Here is a 23,132-nt window from a genome sequence, read left to right on the forward strand (position 1 = left end):
CTTGTAAATCTTTTCTGAACCCTTTCAAGTTTCACAATATCTTTCTGATAGGAAGGAGACCAGACTGCACGTAATATTCCAACAGTGGCCTAACCAATGTCCTGTACAGCAGCAATATGACCTCCCAACTCCTGTACTCCATACTCTGACTAATAAAGGAAGCATACCAAACGCCTTCTTCACTATCCTATCTACCTGTGACTCCACTTTCAAGGAGCTATGAACCTGCACTCCAAGGTCTCTTTGTTCAGCAACACTCCCGAGGACCTTACCATTAAGTGTATAAGTCCTGCTAAGATTTGCTTTCCCAAAATGCAGCACCTCGCATTTATCTAAATTAAACTCCATCTGCCACTTCTCAGCCCATTGGCCCGTCTGGTCCAGATCCTGTTTGTAATCTGAGGTAACCCTCTTCGCTGTCCACTACAATTTTGGTGTCATCTGGATAATTGATAAGAGCAGCAATTGCACCAGGTGGAAAACCATGCAAAGTGGTTAGGAACTGGAATGCACTAATGGAGTGCATGAAAAAGGAAAATTCTGTCAAGACATTCAAAAGGGAAATGGCTTGATATCTGAAGAATGCGCACGGCCATGAGAAGACAGGACAATAGCTCATTAACTTGTTCCCACGTGAAGCTGCCCACATGAAGCTGAATGGCTCCTGCAGTGCTGGAACAGGTCTGTGATTCTGTGATGCAATATCATTGTTTATACAGGGCTATCATTTTGAGTACATTTTCAATACACCACCCCTGTATAAGCCACCAAATCTTCAGTGTTTCCTCACACTTTCAGGCCTAATAATCATCCATTTGCTTTCATGGGTACAGTGAGCATCGTTGTAAACTAGTTATTGGTTAGACAAGAATCCAGCAAATAAGCACTTTTCTTTCAACATTGCTACCTGAATAATTTAAGAGGGATCCACTTTATATCCAGTGATTTTTTTTTAAACAGACATGCAAAATATTATGCCGTACTTACAGCACAGAAACAGGCCATTAGATTTATGTTGGTATGTCAGGATGATACAAAATTTGGGAAGATTGTAAATTGTGAGTATAGTTTGGAACTTCAACAGGACATGGATAAGTTGAAGGAGTGAGCAGGTTGGTAGTAGGTGTAGGCCAATATGGAGAAATGAGAGGGGATTCATTTTGTTAGAATGAACATAGCCAATAAGAGTAGACAGGCAGGAGGCTACATCTGCTGTTTTGCTGTCTCTAATATAAAATAAGAGTGCATCTCTAAAGTGGATGCACGAGTAGTGGCACGTGTGTGTGTGCGCATAAGTCATTAAAGATGGCAGGACAGGTTTAGACTGCAATTAATAGAGTCTACAATACTCTGAGTATCGTGAACTTGTACACATATGGTGGACTGTCACTTGAAGAGTCTGATCATGTGACATAATAATGACATAATTATCTATTTTGGGAGGGAAAGAGCTTGGTCTAACCTTGCTGCCTGCAATGTAAATAACTCCTTAATAAAGCTCCTGTTGTTAACTCTTTGGCCTCCTAGTCTTGCTGGAACATTACCCCTATTAAACAAGCCCAGTTTAAAGAATTAAAATTTATTGTTCACGTATGAAGCCAGTGCAACATTACCTGGAGTATTACATCCAGTTCTCGGTTTTATGAAGGATGTGAATGCGTTAGCCAGAGTGCAGAGGAGGTTTACCAACATGATTCCAGGAATGTGGAACTTTGGTTTTGAAGATATATTAGAAAAGGTTAACACTGCTTTCTTTGGGAGGCGAGGACTCAAAGAAGATCTGATAGAGATATTCATAAGTTATGAGAAGTCAGAACAGAAAAACTGTCTGCAATTATAAAAGGTTCAAAACAAGATGATGTTGATTTAAAGTACACAGAGAAGGAAACAAAAAAGGTATGGAGCAAAAAGCCTTTTACACAGACTGGTGAAGATCTGCACTGCATTGTCTGTGTGTATCTGGTGAAATCAGGTTCCACTGATACAATCAAAAGAAAATTATGCAATTATTCTAAAAGAACAATACTCAGAGTTTATAGGAGAAGGCAGGAGAAGAGCACTGAGTGAAATGCTGATTGGCAGAGCCAGTGTAGATATGATGGGTCAATTGCCTCGTGTTGTAATAATTCTGATTTCAACCCAAACTCAGTAGCCACCTCAGATTTAATACTGGGCTATTTTATGCACATTTCAAACACAATAAAGTACATGGAACTAGAATTAGGTTTAATTTCAATTATATTTCATGAGAATTCCAAAAGTGAGACCACTGATGGATGTCCTGACCACTCACTTCCCATCGCATTCTTGACATGTCAGAATATTTCTGCTAAATCGCACTGGAAACAAACATGGAGAACACTTTAGACAGTATCATTACCAAAATACCATCACGATGCAGTCACTTAGGAATAGTATAAGGCCTCACCGTTTATTTCTTGGACTAGTCAATCTGAGTCAACTTTGGTCTAGTCACCCCTCGTGAACTGTCAAAATATAATTTGTGCTATCTGTATACTAGATGAGAGATACATAGAATGCAGCAATAAAACTCCCGCACATGGGTTGTGTAGCAATATTGAAGAACTGTGCACACAGCTGGCAAGCCTCAATGGAAAACATAAGCACTGTGGGAAAGTGCAGTTAGGGTGCTCCTTTTATATTTCTCTTTGCAGGATACTGACGACCTTCCCAGCATTTAAACAAAGACCAAAGTCAGCCCACACCAGAGGCACATTGTCAATTTGTTCCTGCAGGAGATACCGGAAAAGCTTGGTCTGGTAATCTCTTAAACTGTAACTAAGAATTACTCAGAAATCCTCTCATGAATTCTTATAGAGAATATGATTTCTTGGTTCTTTATATTCTATAAAACATATGATCCGGTATGGTACGTATCAGTGTGTTTCATTCTGCAACAACGTACACCATGTTGGTTTGTGCTGCTGAGTAGGTCTACAAGATGCATGTCCGACATTGGGCTAGTCCCACCTTGTATGCAAATCTGGTGGTGGTAGTGTTTTGGATAGATTTGGGGGGGGGGTTGGGAAGTAGCATTCCAGGCATTGGACTGTGTAGCAATGGGTATGGAGGGGGGAAACGGCAGTGGTAAGGAACAGGATCTCCTTTTTTAAATTCATCCAAAATATGTAAGTATGTTGACAAGACTGGAGTAGTGATGCTTGAACTCTCTATGAATGGTGAGGGTGATGCTTCTGGAGAGCATTGGTGGGAACTCCAGGACTTCGATCCAGCAGCAGGAAATAAATTATACTATTCACCCAAGTCAGAAGTGAAACTTGCAGATGGTAATGTTTCTAAACATCAGCCGATCTTGTCTTTCTACACAATAGATGCAATGGGGTTAGAAGGTGCTCTGTAAGAGCCAGTGGTGAGTTGCTTTAGTACATCTTGTTGCTGACACATACTGCAGCATGCGAGTGCAGTGGTGGATGGAGTTCCAGTCAAGGTGTCTGCTTTTTCCTGAATGATGTTGAGCTTCCTGAGTGTTGTTGGAACTGCCCTTGTCCATGCAAGTGGAAGGTATTGTATAACACTCCTGAATTGGACCTTGTAAATGGTCCAAAGCTTTTGAGAAGTCAGGAGAATCCCTAATTTCTGGTCTGATTTTGTCCACTATATTTATCTGTTAGGTTTCTGGTCAATGATAAATCCCAGGATGGTTTTCATGAATGCTGTTGCCATTAAATGACAAGGGGAGTTGGTTATATTCTCTTGCTGAAAAGGTCTGTTACCTGGTACTCAGTTGGAATATTCGTCACAAAGTCATTTAGCAGACAGAAGGCCTTTCAGCCAGTTTCACACTGGCCTTTGGCAGACAAAACCAGTCAGTCTCATTTCCCCACTTAATCCCTGTAATCCTGCATGTTTATTTTTTTCAACTGCCAAAGCAATTTTCTTTTGAAATCTTTGATCACTTCCACTTCCACAATCCTCGTGGGCAGAGAGCACACTTCTATCACATTTCCCCATTATCTCCTTTACTTCAAAGACAGCAAGCCCAACTCCTCCAACCTAACTTTCCCTGGAACCATTCTGGTAAATATCACTATTTAATTCATTCATGATGCATGGGTATTTTTTGGCTAGGCTGCAGATTCCTAATTGATCTCTAAAAATGGTGGTGAACTGCTGTAGTCTGTGGAGTAGTAGGTACACCCACAGTGCTATTAGGATGGTGAACTAACTCCACAGAGGTTGGTATCCCATCACCAAGCTGCCCTTTATTAAAGTGTGGAAAGTTCTTGATACTGGGCCAGCTCTCAGAGGGGCACTCCAGGTCTCCCTGATTGGACCAGATTAACAGCCCCAATCAGGTAACTCATATTCTATGTGGGCCATATGGCTGACCTTGTTATAATCACTACAAATGGGAGTTCATGAATTTCAGCCAACAACAGTAAAAGATGGTGAATGGCTTAGAGGGGAATTTGCAGGTGGGGCTTTTTCCATGATTTCTTACCCTTGTCCTTCTGGACGGTGTAGCTTGTGGGATTGGAAGGTGTTGATGGATCCTCAGTTGCTGCAGCGAATCCTGTAAAGTGCAGTGTAAACACAGCTGCCACAGTATATTTGTGGAGAAAGGATTGAAAGTTGAAGATGCCAATAAAGCAAGGTGCTTTGTCTTGGACCTCTTCTGAAACCTCTTAAGGACCCTCATACCCTTTCTCAAGTGTGCATATTCTAGTTAGGGCCTAACCAGAACTTTAAAGATTCAGCATAACTTTCCTGCTTTTGTACTCAGTGCCTCTAATTATGAAGACAGGATCCCATATTTAAAAATCACACAACAGCGGGTTATAGTCCTATAGCACTAGCTTCCAAATAAACCTGTTGGACTATAACCTGCTGTTGTGTGATTTTTAACTTTTTACACCCCAGGCCAACACCAGCATCTCCAAATCAGGATCCCATATGTAATGCTAATGACATTCTCAATGTGTCCTGAAATCGTCAAAGATATATGCAGATGAATTCCTACATCCCTCTGTCCTTGCATACTCTTTGGAACTGTGAAATTATGTCTATATTGTCTCTCCCTTCTATCAAAATTCTTCATTTCTGGGTAGTCAACTCCATGTGCTACTTGCTTGTCCATGTCACTTTGGAAGTAATTTGTATCATCCTCAGTATTTGCCAATCACCAATCAATCATTCAGGTTTAGTCTAATTGGAAAAGTTTGAAATTCTACTCTTATTCCAAGATCCAGGTCATTTGTACACAACTCAAAAGAAGGAGCAACCCCAGCATTGGTCCTTGGGGAATGCTATTATATACTACCCTCCAGTCTTAAAAATAACCACTTATAATGACTTGCCTTTTTTTTAATCCAAAATCGAAAGAATTTTATATCCAATTGGACACTGACCATTTATTCCATGAGTCTCAATTTAACCATTCTTTGGTGGTATTTAATTGAATGCTTTCTTATACGGATGAACCATATTCCCCTCAACAATCTTACTATATTTCATCAAAAAATCAATTAGATTAGTTAAATGCAATCTGCCTTTTACAATCCAAGTTGCCTCTCCCTAAGTAACTCAAACCTCACCAAAACGTTGTGGATTTAGTCCCATGTTCTTATTTCCCAGAAGGTTATCTGCCAATTATATTAAAATAACTGGTTTGGAGCTTGTGTGTCCATCCACTTTCCTGAATAAAGGTGTCACATTTACCTTTCCGGCAACTGTCCGGGGGGGAAAAAAAACATTATTCCCTGATGGGATATGGATGTCGGTGGCTGGATTGCTTATGGCAAAAGTGAGGACTGCAGACGCTGGAGATTAGAATCAACAGTGTGGTGCTGGAAAAGCGCAGGTCAGGCAGCATCCGAGGAGCAGGAAAATCAACGTTTCGGTCAAAAGCCCTTCATCAGGAATGAGACTTCTGGGCCAGGGGGCTGAGATAAAAGTGGGAGGGGGTGGGGCTGGGAGAGAGGTAGCTGAAGAGGCAATAGGTGGATGGAGGTGGGGGTAAAGGTGATAGGTTGGAGAGGAGGGTGGGGCGGATAGGTGGGAAGGAAGATTGACAGATGGGATGGATAATAGGGACAGTGTGGAGCTAGAAGGTTGGAAGTGGGCTAAAGTGGGGAGATGGGAAATAAGGAAACTGGTGAAATCCACTTTGATGCCCTGGGGTTGGAGGGTCCCGAGATGGAAGATGAGGCATTCTTCCTCCAGGCGTCAGGTGTTAAGGAGTGGCGATGGAGGAGGCCCAGGACCTGCATGTCCTCGGCAGAGTGGGAGGGGGAGTTAAAGTGTTCGGCCACGGGATGGTGGGGTTGATTGGTGCGGGTGTCCCAGAGATGTTCTCTGAAGTGCTCTGCGAGTAGGCATCCTGTCTCTCCAATGTAGAGAAGACTACGGGAGCAACGGATACAATAAATGACATTGGTGGAAGGCTCCTTTGGGGCCTTGGACAGAGGTGAGGGGGGACGTGTGGGCACAGGTTTTGCAATTCCTTTCATGGCAGGGGAAGGTGCGGGGGAGGAGAGGGTGGGCTGTTAGGGGCCTGGACTTGACGAGGTAGTCGCAGAGGGAATAGTCTTTACGGAAAGCGGATGGGGTGGGGAGGGAAATATATCTCTGGTGGTGGAAATGGCGGGGGAATGATGCGATGTATACAGAGGTTGGTGGGGTGGAAGGGGAAGAAGCTATCTTCATTGCGGTTGGAGGGGTGGGGTTCGAGGGCAGAGGTGCAGGAAGTGGATGAGATGCACTGGACGGCATCAACCATCACGTGGGAGGAAAATTGCAGTCTTTAAAGGAGGCCATCTGGTATGTTCTGTGGTGGAACTGGTCCTCCTGGGAACAGATGCAGCAGAGGCTTATCCCTAGTTACCTTTTGAGAAGATGGTGGTGAGCTGCTTTTGTACGACTTACAGTTCATGTGCTGTGGATAGAACCACAATTCCATTCAGGAAGGATATTCCAGGATTTTGACCTAACATCACTGTTCCTTCAGTGGTACATTTCCAAGTCAGGATGATGAGTGGAGGGAAACTTGCAGGTGGTGATATTCCCATGTATCTGCTTGTCCTTGTCCTTCTAGATGTTTGTGGTCTTGGGTTTGGAAGGTGCTGTCTAAGGAGCCTTGGTGAATCCCACCTCCTCCCCCTCCTCAATTTTCATCCTATCCATTGCTTCTGTTGAAAGTTGGTCAGATTCCTCTTCTTTAGTAGAAACTATAAAGTATTCACTATGTCTTCTAGTGCCCTATGTTCATATCACCCTCTTTGTCCCTAATAGGGTCCACTTTGCCACTTACTACCAATTTGCTCTCGATGTCAAAAATCATTTCTCGGTTCTAATTTAAGTTGCCTGCCGTTCTCTTCACCAGTCTTGGTTTGCTCTTCTCTAAACCTACCGTATTTGACCTGTTCTCACTTGAAGATGAATATCATGCATCGTTTTTTTTTGTATGGAGAGATGGAGAGATATGTGAGTAAGTGGCAAAGAGTTTAAACAGAGTGTCTCAGAGCGGGCAATGAGACAGTGGCTTGATTTTGGCTTGAAGACGTTCTATATTCCCATACAATTGAGGAACAAAATTGGTGAATTTCAATACCAGTGTAATGCCAGGAATATAAACCATAAACCCAAAAGGTGGCTGATTGTACCAAACATATTCCTCTGGCTGTCTGTGATTGGCAGAGTACAGACCAAACTGAATCAACCCACACTTACAAAACCCAAGTGAAACATTTATGTTTGATGAGCTTCCTTGATGAAGGTTGAGGGTTCAAATAGCTAAACTAACAATTAGTTTAAGATAAACAGTTGAGTTCATAAGATGGCTCAATACATTTGCCAGAAACTAAATATATTCATATGCAAGAATCTGTTCTCTGCAAACAAAAGAAATATATTCACACCTTGTGCATTTTTTGAATGACCTAGTTGCATGGGGAGCCTCATGTTTTTCCATAGCAATGCCCATCCAGTCAGAGTTAAGATTAGATTAGATTAGATTAGATTACTTACAGTGTGGAAACAGGCCCTTCGGCCCAACAAGTCCTCACCGCCCCGCCGAAGCGCAACCCACCCATAACCCTACCTTTACCACTTACCTAACATTACGGGCAATTTAGCATGGCCAATTCACCTGATCTGCACATCTTTGGACTGTGGGAGGAAACCGGAGCACCTGGAGGAAACCCACGCAGACACGGAGAGAATGTGCAAACTCCACACAGTCTGTCGCCTGAGGCGGGAATTGAACCCGGGTCTCTGGCGCTGTGAGGCAGCAGTGCTAACCACTGTGCCACCGTGCCGCCCACAAATGGGAACTTGCCATCCAAACAGCACCCCTTTCCCCATAGTATAAACTGCTGCAATTGTTTTGAAATCTGCCATTCTTGTGTTTGTACTGATGACTGCAAAGTGAAAAGCTTTGACAAAGTGACGGCTTGTATTGAAATACTGTGCAATCATCAGTATGTATCCCCACTTCCAACGTAAATGAAAATGAGATATTTCTGATGAAGCAGTGCAAGATAGTTGGACCTAGGACACTACCCAGAGGAACTTTCTCAGGCTGAGAAGAATGAGGGAAGATCAAATTGAGGTATTCAAAATGACAAAAAGATGTGGATCAAAGAGCCATGGAGTGGATGCTTCCTCTTACAGGGTATTCAAGCACTAGAGGGCATAGCCTTAGGATAAGGGATAGCAAATTTAAAACAGAGTTGAGGAGAAACTACTCCTCCTGGATTGTGAATCTGTGAAAATGTGCAGTGGATGTTGCAACAGTGAGTAACTTTAAAGAGTTAGACAGATTTTTCATTGGTATTGTGCAGAAGAGATATGGAGAGAAGGCAGGAAAATGGGGCGAGGAACATTTCAGCCATGATCAAATGGCAGAGCAAACTCGATGGGCTGAAGGGCTGATGCTGCTCCTATATCTTACAAATTCATGAACTTAAGATGATTGGCTTCCAACAACCAGATTAATTGTGTAGGATATGATTCCAGCAAGTGCAGAGTTTTCTGACCAATTCCCGTTGACACCAGCTTTGCTAGGGTTCCTTGATGCCACACTCAGTCAAGTACTCCCTTGACGTTAAAGACTGTCACTTTTACTTCACTTTCTGCTGTTACACACGACCTATTGTTAGCTACTAACCATCTCTATTAACAGCTATCCACCCTCCCAGCCAGATTATTATCCATCCCACCCCAGCTCCCCCCCACCCCCCACGTGTACATGTAACCCGACATTTTCTGAGCTACATCAGTTCTGAGGAAAAGTCACCGGATCCAAAATGTTAACTTTGATTTCTCTTCACAGATGCTGCCAGATCTGAACTTTTCCAACAATTTCTGTTTTTGTTTCTGATTTACAACATCTGCAGAGCTTTTGGTTTTCGCTTTCACCTCACCTCTAGTTTAGCTCTATTTTCCAAGTTTGGAGCAAAACTTTAATGAGATCTGAAATGGAGTGGATGTTACAAGACTCAAACTAAGCATTGGTGAGCTGGTTATAGGAGAACTAAATATCTCTTGACATCACTGCTGACAGTAACTTCTATCACTTAGAGTCAGAGTGATAGAGATGTGCAGCACAGAAACAGACCCTTCGGTCCAACTTGTCCATGTTGGCCAGATGTCCTAAATACATTTAGTTCCATTAGACAGTATTTGGTCCATATCCCTCTCAACCCTTCCTATTCATATACCCATTCAAATGCCTTTCAAATGTTCTAACTGTCCAAGCCTCCACCAATTCCTCTGCCATCACTTTGTTGACAATTGAGAGCAAACTGTTGGAACAGTATTTGACTGGATTGGATTTGTGCTTCACGAGGACAGGTCATTAATGGGCAGATTTCCACATGGATTGGATAGGTGGAAGTGCTGAAACTGCGTGAAATGTTGTGATTAGGGTGTTGCTAATTCTGGAGCACAAGGTTTTAGTATGACATCCTGGGATGTTGTTGGGACCATTATCTGTGCCGCTTCTTTGTGTCATATGAACTAAATCGAATTGACTGAATTTTGATATATGACGACATGGACCTCAGCAGAAGGCTATGATGGATCATCCACTCAAACTTCTAGCTGAGATTGCTTGCACATGTTTCAGTCTTGTCTCTTGCACTGATGTGTTGGGCTTTGCCATCATTGAGAATGGGGATGTTCATGGGGCCTCCTTATCCAATTCATTGGTTTTGTGCCATTATTAATGACTGGATACAGCAGGATTGCAGAGCTTTGATCTGATTTATTGGTTGCGGGTTCACTTAGCTTCATCTATAGCATGCTGCCATTGCTTTGAAGTTGGTTCCTCATTCTTCGGTCCCCTAGCACTGCTCCTGGCATATAACCCTGGTGATGATCAACTGCTTTCCTTGCTCACATATCGCCAAATGTCATGAGACCTCACGGGCCTGGAGTCAAGGTTCTGGATTTCAAGAGCCACTCCTCCCAACAAACCCACAAAATCACCAGCTCTGGATCTCTCCTGATGCTGGTACAGGACTTACCAAGGCAGTTTCCTCCTCTATCCACAATCTGGAAAAGCAGCTCTAAACGTGACAGAGAACCTTGGTGCCTGAACTCTGACCCATGAAGCCATTTCACTTTGTGCTTTTCTCCCATTTGTTGCCATCCAATAATAGGATTTAGAGACTTTAAATGGCATTAGAGTCACACAAGAGGTTGCTCCCTGCTCACCAGGGAGACGCAAGGTGTGTGCACACCCACATGGTGCACGATAAGTTTTTCTAGATTTTTCTCTCTACTCACCTGCCATATTGTGATTGTCAGACAACCGTGACTGAATTTCAGAGTAGTTCTTCGACATTTTATTTTGGAAGATAATAGTGCATGTTCTTCATTCAGTGTTTCTCATTTCCCTTATCCTGAGAAAGATCTTTGGTTTCGATTCCGGACCTAGTTTGTTGAGTCAGTCAGTCAATCAGTTCTCCCCTCACCACATTCCTCTAGGTATGTCTCACCCACTCCAAATGTTGCCTAGATTTGGCTCAGTAAATACCAAGAAATGAAAACAAAAGAGAACCTGCAACTAGAATCTGCTGTTTATTTTGAACTTTATCATGATCATTTTTCCTCTTTAAAGGGAATACTCCAACTTGACTTCAGTCTTGATATAAAAAAGCAATAAAATGTTCACCAGGCTTATAATTTTAAAAACCTATTCCACTACAACGCTGTCTGACATTAGGCACCACATTCACTTTCTCCGATTACCTCAAAGAAGTTTGACTACAGTCCAAGTCGAGCAAAGGCTGCATCTGATTGCTATACTTGGAGAAATGCGTTGAAACAGACATTGTAGGGAACAGAAAGTTAGCCCTTGGGAATGGGGTGGAAAGTTGGGATGAATATCACTGATCGCCTGTAACATTGCATTCAAAAATGGCAGCCTGGGCAAAAAAAAAGAAAAATGAGATGACCAATTTAAAAAAAAACAAAACAACAGCAGTGCACTGAGTGGGCCTGAATGAAAATACAGCTGTGTCCCGGTTCCCTGTTGCACATTTCCCTAACTCTGCATTCTAGACCCACAGCTACATTCTGTGGTCAGGCCCTGAAAGGTCACTGATTGATCAGAGTTCATCTCTACTTAAGCTTAACACTTTGAATAAATTGTACCTCTCTGAATATCTCAGAGATGCCAACCACATCTGTAACAAAGTTTGGACTGCCCCAGGCTGGAACATTACTAACAGAAATGCTCTTGTAACATAGTGCCAAAATTTACCACCATTAGCGCCACGTTCTCGACAGAAATGCAAATGATTGAGATGGATAGAAAAATGATGATAAAATACAAAAAAGGACAGCAGGTGATAACAAAAACAAAGCTAGATGCGCTAATGAGATCTTTAATTGCAAATTCTGTGTCCTATGATCCTGCCCCAGTGAGCTACCTGATGAAGGAGCAGTGCTCCAAAAGCTTGTACTTTCAAATAACCTGGTGTTGTGTGATTTTTAACTTTGTCCACCCCAGTCCAACACCAGTACCTCCACTTTTAGGACCTCAGCATTGTGTACCCACTCAAGTCTATGCTGAGAATATAATTCAAATCGGTGACAATGACACAAAGATTCTCTAATGATAAAATTCAGATACACATGCACGTGAACACAGCATACTGCAGGCATTAAATTTCATGATACCAGAAAAGCAATCTTAAAATGCTTCCGAACTGCAATGCAAAATCTGAGAAGTCCCCTGGTGTAAACAACAGTTAAATTGAGTGATCCCAGCATGGTACTCTCCCACCTAAAATAAATGGTTAACAAGGGCATCAAAAAATTAACGGGAAAATCTAGACATTTCCAGTAGCTGATATATAGTGAGATCACCCAACTGTTTTGCCGTAACTGGGAACAACATTTTTCAAAATAAACAGATTTATTTATGGAATTCTCTTTTATCTGGATGCAGTTGATAAGAAAAATAGTAATTATTTCTTCACCAAATTCTGTCTTTCAAAACAAACATCTTTCCATCACACATCCTGTCATCAACTTCTCTGTCCCAAAAACCACAATTTTTGACTCATCACAGGAAACCTGCAAGTATGTTTTCAGAAAATAGTTTTGATACATGTACACATTAAGCAAGCCATGAAACATTCCATGTGAATTCTTTGTCACAAAGCTACAATACCTGCAGCCTTTTAATTAACCTTTTGTAAATAAATTCAGGGGTCTGATAGTTAATCAGAACGACCAACAATATAAACTCAATGTGGTAAATTTAGCTTTTATTATTGGCTAAAAATGCATGATACTGAACTGAACCTCCTTTTCCCACCTCACCCAATTTTCTTGATGACAGAGATGTTAATTGGGCAGATGCTGAAAATTCCCTACTGACTGTTTAATCAACTAAGATGAATTTCATCCAGTGCTTTCTGCAACACAACTTACTTTAACTGAGATTTCAAGCTTTATATTAATTCTTCACAACTACTAACAATATTTCAGACTGGTCAATCACTGTATTGTGTAATTCGTTGTGTTATGACAGTTTTATTTACAAGTCATGCAAGTTAGTTCACCATCACAATCCTGACTCTATAAAGTGAAATGGCAGATTTTGCTCACTGTTCAGTGGACTTTGAGTTGCAGGCGGTTGTTGTCCAGCTTAACACCGTTGTCTTATTGGCTGTCATTGCGTTGGTAAAAGGCATGTTCTTTCACCTATGTACACACAAAGTATAACTCAATCAGATTAATGAATATTATGATAACTATTAATAACCTTGTGACAAAAATGGTGTAATCAATGACAGTAACAGGTGAATGTAAGGGACAAGACAGGGTTTCCCACACCAATTCCTTATGCAACATTTTTCTCCCCAGCCTAGGCATGTGCCAGAGGCAGGGAGAATCACCCACCCGCTGTTTCTGCAAGAATGTGCTTTGCATCCATATGTTGCTTGGTACCCCTAAGACATTATAAAGCACATTTTACTGTTATGGTGGCCAATGAATTGTAGGCAGTATTACGCTTCAATTATAAGTTTTTACAGAGATGCACTAACATAGAACATTACAGAGCAATACAGGCCCTTCGGCCCTCGACGTTGCACCAACCTGTGAAAAAATCTGGTGTCAATCTAACCTACACCATTCCATTATTATCCATATGTATGTCCAATGTCCATGTAAATGCCCTTAATGTCGGCAAGTCTACTACTGTTGCAGGCAGGCTGTTCCACACCCCTACTACTCTCAGTAAAGAAACTACCCCTAATATCTGTCCTAAATCTATCACCCCTCAATTTAAAGCTACGTCCCCTCGTGTTAGCCTTCACCATCTGAGGAAAAAGGCTCTCCCTGTCCACCCTATCTAACCCTCTGATTATCTTATACATCTCAATTAAGTAACCTCTCAACCTTCTTCTCTCCAACAAAAACAGCCTCAGTTCCCTCAGCCTTTCCTCATAAGACCTTCCTTCCATCCCAGGTAACATCCTAGTAAATCTCCTCTGAACTCTTTCCAAAGCGTCCACATCCTTCCTATAATGTGGTGACCAGAACTGCATGCAGCCTTACCAGTGTCTTGTACAGCTGATGCGTGACCTTGTGGCTCCGAAACCCAATCCCCTACCAATAAATGCCAACACACTGTATGTCTTCTTAACAACCCTATCAACCTTGGTGGCAACTTTCAGGGATCTATGCACCTGGACATAGAGATCTCTCTGTTCATCTACACTGCCAAGAATTTTACCATTAGCCCAGTAGTCTGCATTCCTGCTACGTTTTCCAAAGTGAACTACCTCACACGGTTCTGCATTAAACTCCATTTGCCACTTCTCAGCCCAGCTCTGCATCTTATCTATGTCCCTCTGTAACTCATAACATCCTTTGGCTTTATCCACAACTCTGCCTGCCTTAGTGTCATCCGCAAATTTACCAACCCATCCTTCTATGCCCACATCCAGATCATTTATAAAAATGACAAACAGCAGTGGACCCAACACCGATCCTTGCAGTACACCACTGCTAACTGGACTCCAGGATGAACATTTCCCATCAACCACCACCCTCTGTCTTCTTTCAGCTAGCCAATTTCTGATCCAATTCGCTAAATCATCTTCTATCCTGAAATTCTGTGTTTTGTGCAATAGCCTACCATGTGGAACCTTATCAAACACCTTACTGGTCCATGTACACCACATCAGTCCCTTTAGCTTCATCCACCTGTTTTGTCACTTTATTGAAGGTCTCAATAAGGTTTGTGAGGCATGACCTACCCTTCACAAAACCGTGTTGACTATCCCTAATCAAATTATTCCTTTCCAGATGATTATAAATCCTATCTATCTCTTATACCTTTTCCAACACCTTACCCACAACCGAAGTAAGGCTCACTGGCCTATAATTACCAGGGTTGTCCCAACTCCCCTTCTTAAACAAGGGAAAATTTGCCAGCCTCCGGTCTTCTGGCACTATTCCTGTTGACAATGACGCCAATAAAGATCGAAGCCAAAGGCTCTGCAATCTCCTCCCTGGCTTCCCAGAGAATCCAAGGATAAATCCCATCCAGCCCCGGGGTCTTATCTATTTTCAGATCTTCCAAAATTGCTAAAACATCCTCTTTGTCAACTTCAATCCCATCTAATCTTGTAGCCTGTATCTCCCATATTCCCGCTAACGTTGCCCTTTTCCAATGTGATTACTGACAAAAGGTATTGAATAAGTGCTGTAACGGTCAACAAACTTATGCTGCAGAACAAGCCCCAGATTTAAATATGCAGTTTCCATGCTCTACTCCCTGAATCAGCTAGTCCTATAAGGCTGATCAATGAATATAAGCAAATGGATACAAGCTCAATGCAGTAATTCATTACCCTCTATACTTCAACGCTCTGTTGCCATGATTGTTTGGACAATAAAGAAGAAAGGTTCCCCAGTAGTTCAGGAAATAAATTATATTTTTCATACAACATATTACAAAGATCTAGATATGATTGCTAGTTGAGCTCAGATGGGATGGATTTCTTTTTTCTATGCTCTTTCTTAAGGTGAAGGTGAGCTGCTTTCTTAAACCACTGCAGTCCACCCACTGTGGGTTGGACCACAATGCCAATAGGGAGGGAATTCTAGGATTTTGATCCAGTAATTGTCAGGTGGCAGTGGCATGGAGATGCACTTGCAGGTGGTGGTGTTTCCATGTTTCTGCTGCCCTTGCCCTTCCAGATGGAAGTGGTTGTGGGTTTGGAAGGGGCTGTTTAAGGATATTGGATAAATTTCTGTGGTGCATCTTGTAGGTCTTGAGTGTTGTTGGAGTCGCACTCAACCAGGTAAGTGGGGAGCATTCCATCATATCCCTGACTTGTGCCTTTCACACTGTAGACAGGAGTCAGAAGGTGAGGTAATATTGCTCGCCTCTGACCTACTCTGTTGCTAATGTATTTACATGGCAAAACCAATTGAATCTTGGGATGTTAACATTGGGAATTCAGTGATGGTTAAACCATTGAATGTCGAGGGACAGTGGTCAGATTGTGCTTATTAGAGAAGGTAATTGTTACTTGTTACAATGTTACTTGCTACTTGTCAGCCCAATTTTGGTGGTTTAAAATTGGCTTTGACAGATCCAGGATAACAAGTGTGAAGTTATGCACGAATTACTATACATTGACCCATCTCTGGAAGACACATGCATAAAATGTCTGTGAGGTCATGATGAGGTGAAGATAAAAGGTTAGGCATGATGGCAACGTCTTCACAATTGAGATTTTGGATGCCAATACTATTCTCCCTTTTATATTTTACATTATTAATATGAGAAATTGAAGTGATTATTATCTTGCAAATAGGATAATAAGATTTACTCAGTCTGATAGGATGAAGGATTGAAGTAGTGTCTACTAAACAGGAGGTTGTTGATCATGTGTTTCTCAGACATGTGCAGTTGAGAAACAGAAAGGTTGGAGTCTGTGGAAAATCACCAGGCATGCTCGCTTGAATGGCCTCTTTTTTTTTGCTTGCCTCCAAGTAATATAAAAAGAGCATAACACTCAGAGAAACACAAACTTTGAGCCAAGTATACCAGAGCGAGGAACCAGGTCTCAATATTTCAAAAAGAAACCTAAGTGAAAGAGAATGGCAGACAAGAAATCTTGCATCCCCTGAGTTCTACCATTTATTTTCTTTTGACTTCTTAAATAATCATTTCCACAACCAACGCTTGACCATAAAACCTAGATATATGTCACACCTGGGCAACTGACACGATAACAGGAAAATAAAGGGGTCATCAACAGCTAACCTTCAATGCATTAAAGCTTTTTGGTAGAACCATTGATCGCATTTGTCAAAAATGTGTTAATTATAGACAAGTGGGGTAATGGATCGGAAACTTCTGTTGACAAATTTAATATCGTGGTAGGCAGTATGAAGATGAAAGGAAATAGTGGGAGGAATCATTGAGCCCAGAGAGCAAGGAGAATACGCAATGTCTGCTGGGTAATGAACAGGTTTCTGCGGATGTCATAGAGATGTATAGCATGGAAACAGATCCTTCGGTCCAACTCATCTATGCCAACCTGTTATCCTAAATTAATGTAGTCCAATTTGCCAGCATTTGGCCCATATCCCTCTAATAACTTCCTATATATATACACTCATCCAGATGCCTTTTCCATGTTGCAGTTAAACCAGCCTCCACCGCTTCCTCAGGCAGCTCATTCCACACACGCATCACCCTCTGCATGAAAATATTGTCCCTCTGGTTCTTTTAAATCTTTCTCCCTTTACCTTAAACCTACGCCCTCTACTATCTGGTGTTACATGCATTCAGGTTTCAAATGTATTTTCTAAGCAATTTATTTTCATCACCACTCATTGTTCAAAAGACAAATAATCAAAATTAATTCAAATAACAGAATAAAGCGACTTCAACAACATTAATCTTACTAACTAGGACTAAAATGGTCTCTTGTTATACAGGACATTTGTAATTTTAACAGTACCCAGCAACATAAATAGGCCTCAGATAAAACTAAATTCAGAGACATAGAATTGCTATGGTGCAGAGGAAACTATTCAGTCACTATGCCTGTGCTAGATTTCTGAGTATTTTACCTTAATGCCAATCTCCAACCTTTCCCTGTAACCGCGCAGTGTTTCTATTAGGATAATTACACCATGGAGTTTGGCTCTTCAACCACATTAAGTCTGCACTGATCAAAATGATCCCAAATCTACACCATTCCCACTTTCCAGCACTTGGCCCACAGCCAGGTAAGGGTTGAGAGGTTTCCCTCCTCAACCATCCTCCCAGAAAGTGTATTCCAAATTACCAACACCCTCTGGCTGAAAAAGATCTTCTTCAAATCCTCTCTAAACTTTCACCTTAAAATTATACCCCCTTGTTACTGACCTTTCAACCAAGGGAAACAGCTGCTTTTTATCTGCCCTGTCCATACCCCTCATGATCTTATACGCTCACATACGCTCCCTCTTCAGCCTTCTGTGTTGTTAACAAAACAACCCAAGCTTATCCAGCCTCTCTTCATAGCCATATTGCTCCATCCAAGACAACTTCTTCGTAAATCTCCTTTGTATCTCCTGCAGTTACATCCTTTCCATAGTGTGGTGACCAGACCTGCACAAGGTACTTCAGCTATGGCCTAACCAAAGGCTAGCTCCAATATAATATCCCTGCTCTTGTTATCTATGCCATAATTGATAAAGGCAAGTATCTCACATGCCTTCTTAATCAGCCTGTTAGATCCCTGAAGGTGGCAGGACAAGCTATGAACAAGCACATCAAGACCCCACCACCAGGGATATATTTCCCTCCCCTCTCCTATCAGCGTTCCGAAAAGACCACTCCCTCCGGGACTCCCTCGTCAGGTCCACACCCCCCACCAACCCAATCTCCACTCCTGGCACCTTCCCCTGCAACTGCAAGAAATGCAAAACTTGCGCCCACACCTCCCTCCTTACTTCCCTCCAAGGCCCCAAAGGATCCTTCCATATCCGCCACAAATTCACCTGCACCTCCACACACATCATTTACTGCATCCACTGCACCCGATGTGGCCTCCTCTATATTGGGGAGACAGGCCGCCTACTTGCGGAACGTTTCAGAGAACACCCCCCCACCTTGTCTCAGTCCCAACCCTCGAACTCAGCACCACCTTCCTAACCTGCAATCTTCTTCCTGACCTCTCCGCCCCTACTCCCACTCCGGCCTATCACCCTCACCTTATCACCCTCACCTCAATCTCCTTCCACCTATCGCATTTCCAATTCCCCTCCCCCAAGTCCCTCTTCCCTACCTTTTATCTTTGCCTGCTTGGCACACTTTCCTCATTCCTGAAGAAGGGCTCATAACTGAAACATCGATTCTCCTGCTCCTTGGATGCTGCCTGACCTACTGCGCTTTTCCAGCAACACATTTTCAGCCTTGAATTTACTTCCACCATACTTCCTGGCAGTGCATTCCAGACTCATTGTGTAAAAAAGTTCCTTCATATTTGCTTCTTTTACAAAACACTCTAAACTTGTGTTCTCTGGTTTGTGATAATTTTACAAGTGGGAACAATTTGTCTCTATCCAGTCTGTTTAGATGTCTCATAACTTAGAAATTTTCTATCAAATCCCCACATGACTTTCTCATCTCCTGGGAAAATAGTCCTAATGTTTCTGACCTTTCCTCCTAACAGGGGTGTCCCATCTCTGAAACCATTATTGTAAATCTTTTCTGTGGTCTCTCCGCTGCATTGACATCCTTCACATAGTGCGAGTAATAAAAAGTGAAGAGGTGAAAGGGAACTGAACTCCAAAATAATGACCACATTTCGGCGTGCTGCCATTTTAACTGATGAAGCAATCATGTTAACCTGCCGCATGCAAAACTTATGATGCCAGGACTTCCACGTTACTACCAACCACAATTTCTTATTTCCTGCAGTTGGAAATTTTCAACAAAGCAAGTTGCTCTCTGAAACCTGTATTAACCATGTCTGGTAAGAGGGGTTCTGAACCAAGAGGGTAGCCAAATCAATATTAACTTTTTGACAGGTGAAATTAAAAATAACCAACTTCACCTGTCATAGGATGCTGTCCAATAACTTAACTCCATTTTTAATGCAGTGATTGATATTGGGTTTTGTTCTTAAAAGAAAAGTGACCAACGATCAGTTTCATGAAAGTTTTCAGAAGAATGAGAGTATGTCATCCACTGATTTAAGTGCTCTTGTGCATTTAATGGTATTGCAATTCTGATTTTAATGGAATATTTGGCTCTGTGTATTCATCTTTATTTTGATTGAAAGCACAGCTATCTGTTCAGTCTATGAGCCAGTGGTTCCACTACTTCAAAAACTTTTAATACTTTCAGCTCTGAAGACTTTTTTGACACAGTTGTGCAATGGAATTTCATTATAAATGCTTGGCTGAGGTGCAAATCTTACTATTGACTCAGCTAAACACGGGTTGTTAACAAATGCTGTCTAGGGGAACAGAGATTAATTTGATTAATAGCTTAACAGTTAATAGGATTATTTTTATAGAGGTCTTTGTGCTTATTTAGACAGCTTTGTAGATTTCAAAAGTCTCTTTTTCCCTCAAGTGGAATTTGATTTACCGTTTTATAAGCTCCCTAGAGAATGAAGGTTGTTTGATTAAATTTCTGAATGATCATTTGTTTTATTTTAACAGTTTCACAAGCAGGTTCCATAAAGACTTCTCAACGTTATTATAGACTAAATGAATCCATAATGAATACTGGATATACATTGTGTTCTAGAAGGAGAACAAAAACTAAGGAGTTGTGGTGTGAGGGGTAAGGTACCTAACATGGGTGCACAGGAATGAACTGATATCCCAGTGAATGGAGGTAGGTCATTTAACCTGTTAATTTCTATTTCCACCTCAGATCTGCTCTGGAGGTGGAGCTTCCACTCCAGCCTGTCCCTGCTAGCCCACCGAGGTGGTAGCATGGTCAGGTAGTACCACAGTACCACGTGGAAGGTAGATTGCGATGCAAGAAAATTACTTGACTCTCAATTACTGATCGAACAAACCATTATTGCTTGTGCCATGTCTTTGATGAGAATTACCTTAGATTTGGGTGTACATGCACGTTACCATAGTCAGAATATTTCTCTCTAGCTGAGTTTTCAGTAGCAATTTTGAATAACCCAAGCAACAAGCATTTTCTCACCAAGGAATCTGAGACACACAAAATGGTAGGCTTTTCATGGTACTAGGGAAAGTGGAAACCACATTCACAATCCATCTACTGGTCAACATTAGTATTATTTCAGGTTGAACATTAAAAAATCCTGAATTTGTTTGATGTAAAGAGCATTGAGTGTAACAGAAATGGTATTCCATTATATTGCCTTTGGGACAGCCAGAGGTCATATGGAAATTGCAACCATGCCTTCAATTCATGTGTTCGCAACACTATCTCTAATTGTATCTCTATCTCTAATCTCTTGGTATCTCTAATTCTGTAGAAAAGCATGGGTCTTTGCCTCTTAACTCCACAGGCCCAATCATATTTTCTAAAATGTTGCAACATTAGTCAAAAAGGGTCCTGCTGTACCCTCTTTGTTTTCAGGGGATCCAACCCATAATCAAAACCTTGCAGGAGACGCACAGTGGTTACACATTTCATCACAAATTATACTCGTGTACAAGAACAGCTTTTAGGTGCCTGATCAAGGAAGGATACAGTAGATAAGCCCTACCGAGGAAACCACAAGATTCCCCTCCTATATACCCAATGGAGATTACATAACCATAGTAACTCGATAGAAAGGAAAACAGGAAGATACCATTGTCTGTCAAACAAAGAAGCTTCAATAAAATATGTGAAATGCTGAACGTTCTATTTTTCCAGACACTGTACATTTCAGATTTGGCACTGTGCCCAGAACTAGGAAAAATTTTAACTCTCTTCCTGGCTTCTTCTTTTACTTGTACTCCATTAACTAAATTAAACACACAAGGAGATCAGTCATAATATGACTAAATTTGGTCAAGAAAATTCTCATGACAATCAAACGCTGCGTCAGACTGGTCAGTTGTACTTGTTTGAGTTTGTTTTGCATATTCAGTGTTATTTGCATAGCACAGTGACTGAGTTATCCATATAGAACTGATAGTTTACACACTAACTTCACAGCAGAAAAGCATCTATATCTCAATAGTATTTTCACTGAATATTTAAATACTTAAATACTGCAAAAAATTCATATTCTGTGCTATTAAAAATCCCAAAAAGACTTCTCCACTGTAACTTGATAAAAACAGGGATAGTTTCCAACTGTATCTTTCAAGAAATACTTTTAAGGTTTTCTCTAACGGCAGTGACTAGCCTAGAGCCAAGCAAACTAAAATATGGCTTGATCCTGAGGGTTGGTGGTTTCAGCCAAAGAAAGGGAAGACAGAGATGGTAAAAGTAGAGATAGAGGCATGGGAAATCACAGAACATGGAACAGTACAGGCCCTTCAGCTCTCGATATTGTATCGGCCTTTTATCCTACTTTTACCGAATCAGAATGTAAAAGGTTGTAAATCCTGGATTACACAGTACAAAAATGAAAAAGTTCCCATCCTGTATTGTTGTCCAATAACTCCCAATGAAAGTGCACACTGACAATGGGAAATTGCAGGCTGAGGGATAACTGAGATTCTCTTGCAGTTGATTCACCTGCCAGGACTCTCATCGTTCATACTTAAGTAATAGGCACATGAGTAATATACCAATTTTATCAGTGATCCTGAAACTCCAGTCCTGTAGATATAAGAGACAACTTTTTCAGAGGGAGAAATGAGATAAATTTTGGCTAAAAAAATTAAAAGAAAAAAATCTTGTTTCCAGATGGAAAATACAACTCCACAGACTCCTGTACAAACCTCTTCAGAAACATGTCGAATGCCCCTCATTCCACCCTCAAATAACTCTTTGGAGGTAAATCAAAGATCAAAGCTCAAAGATCAGCAAGGCAGCCTTTTTGTGGAGCCACAGAAAATGGGGGAGATACTAAATGAATATTTTGCATCAGTATTTACTGTGAAAAGGATATGGAAGATATAGACTGTAGGGAAATAGAAGGTGACATCTTGCAAAATGTCCGGATTACAGAGGAGGAAGTGCTGGATGTCTTGAAACGGTTCAAGGTGGATAAATCCCCAGGACCTGATCAGGTGTACCCGAGAACTCTGTGGGAAGCTAGAGAAGTGATTGCTGGGCCTCTTGCTGAGATATTTGTATCATCGATAGTCACAGGTGAGGTTGGCAAACATGCTGCCACTGTTTAAGAAGGGCGGTAAAGACAAGCCAGAGAACTATAGCCAGTGAGCCTGACCTCGGTGGGCAAGTTGTTGGAGGGAATCCTGAGTACAGATGTACATATATGTGGAAAGGCAAGGACTGATTTGGGATAGTCAACATGGCTTTGTGCGTGGGAAATCATGTCTCACAAACTTGATTGAGTTTTTTGAAGTAACAAAGAGGATTGATGAGGGTAGAGCAGTAGATGTGATCTATATGGACTTCAGAAAGGCGTTCGACAAAGTTCCCCATGGGAGACTGATTAGCAAGGTTAGATCTCATGGAATACAGGGAGAACTAGCCATTTGGATACAGAACTGGC

The 23,132-nt window shown here is 41.6% G+C and overlaps 1 protein-coding gene across 6 annotated transcripts in view; it reads right to left on the minus strand.

Moving 5' to 3' along the window:
• si:dkey-82f1.1 (DENN domain-containing protein 2A) overlaps nt 1-23,132 on the minus strand; it is a 144,332-nt gene that overhangs the window by 57,480 nt on the left and 63,720 nt on the right. For all 6 annotated transcript variants that reach the window (XM_043709382.1, XM_043709385.1, XM_043709387.1 and 3 more), the window contains exon 2: nt 13,105-13,200. In XM_043709382.1, the coding sequence (XP_043565317.1) occupies nt 13,105-13,190 (86 nt within the window). In that variant the 5' untranslated portion in view covers nt 13,191-13,200. The remainder of the gene's footprint in view (nt 1-13,104; nt 13,201-23,132) is intronic.

This window comes from Chiloscyllium plagiosum, chromosome 19 (assembly GCF_004010195.1).
Source record: "Chiloscyllium plagiosum isolate BGI_BamShark_2017 chromosome 19, ASM401019v2, whole genome shotgun sequence".
Classification (NCBI taxonomy): Eukaryota; Metazoa; Chordata; class Chondrichthyes; order Orectolobiformes; family Hemiscylliidae; genus Chiloscyllium; species Chiloscyllium plagiosum.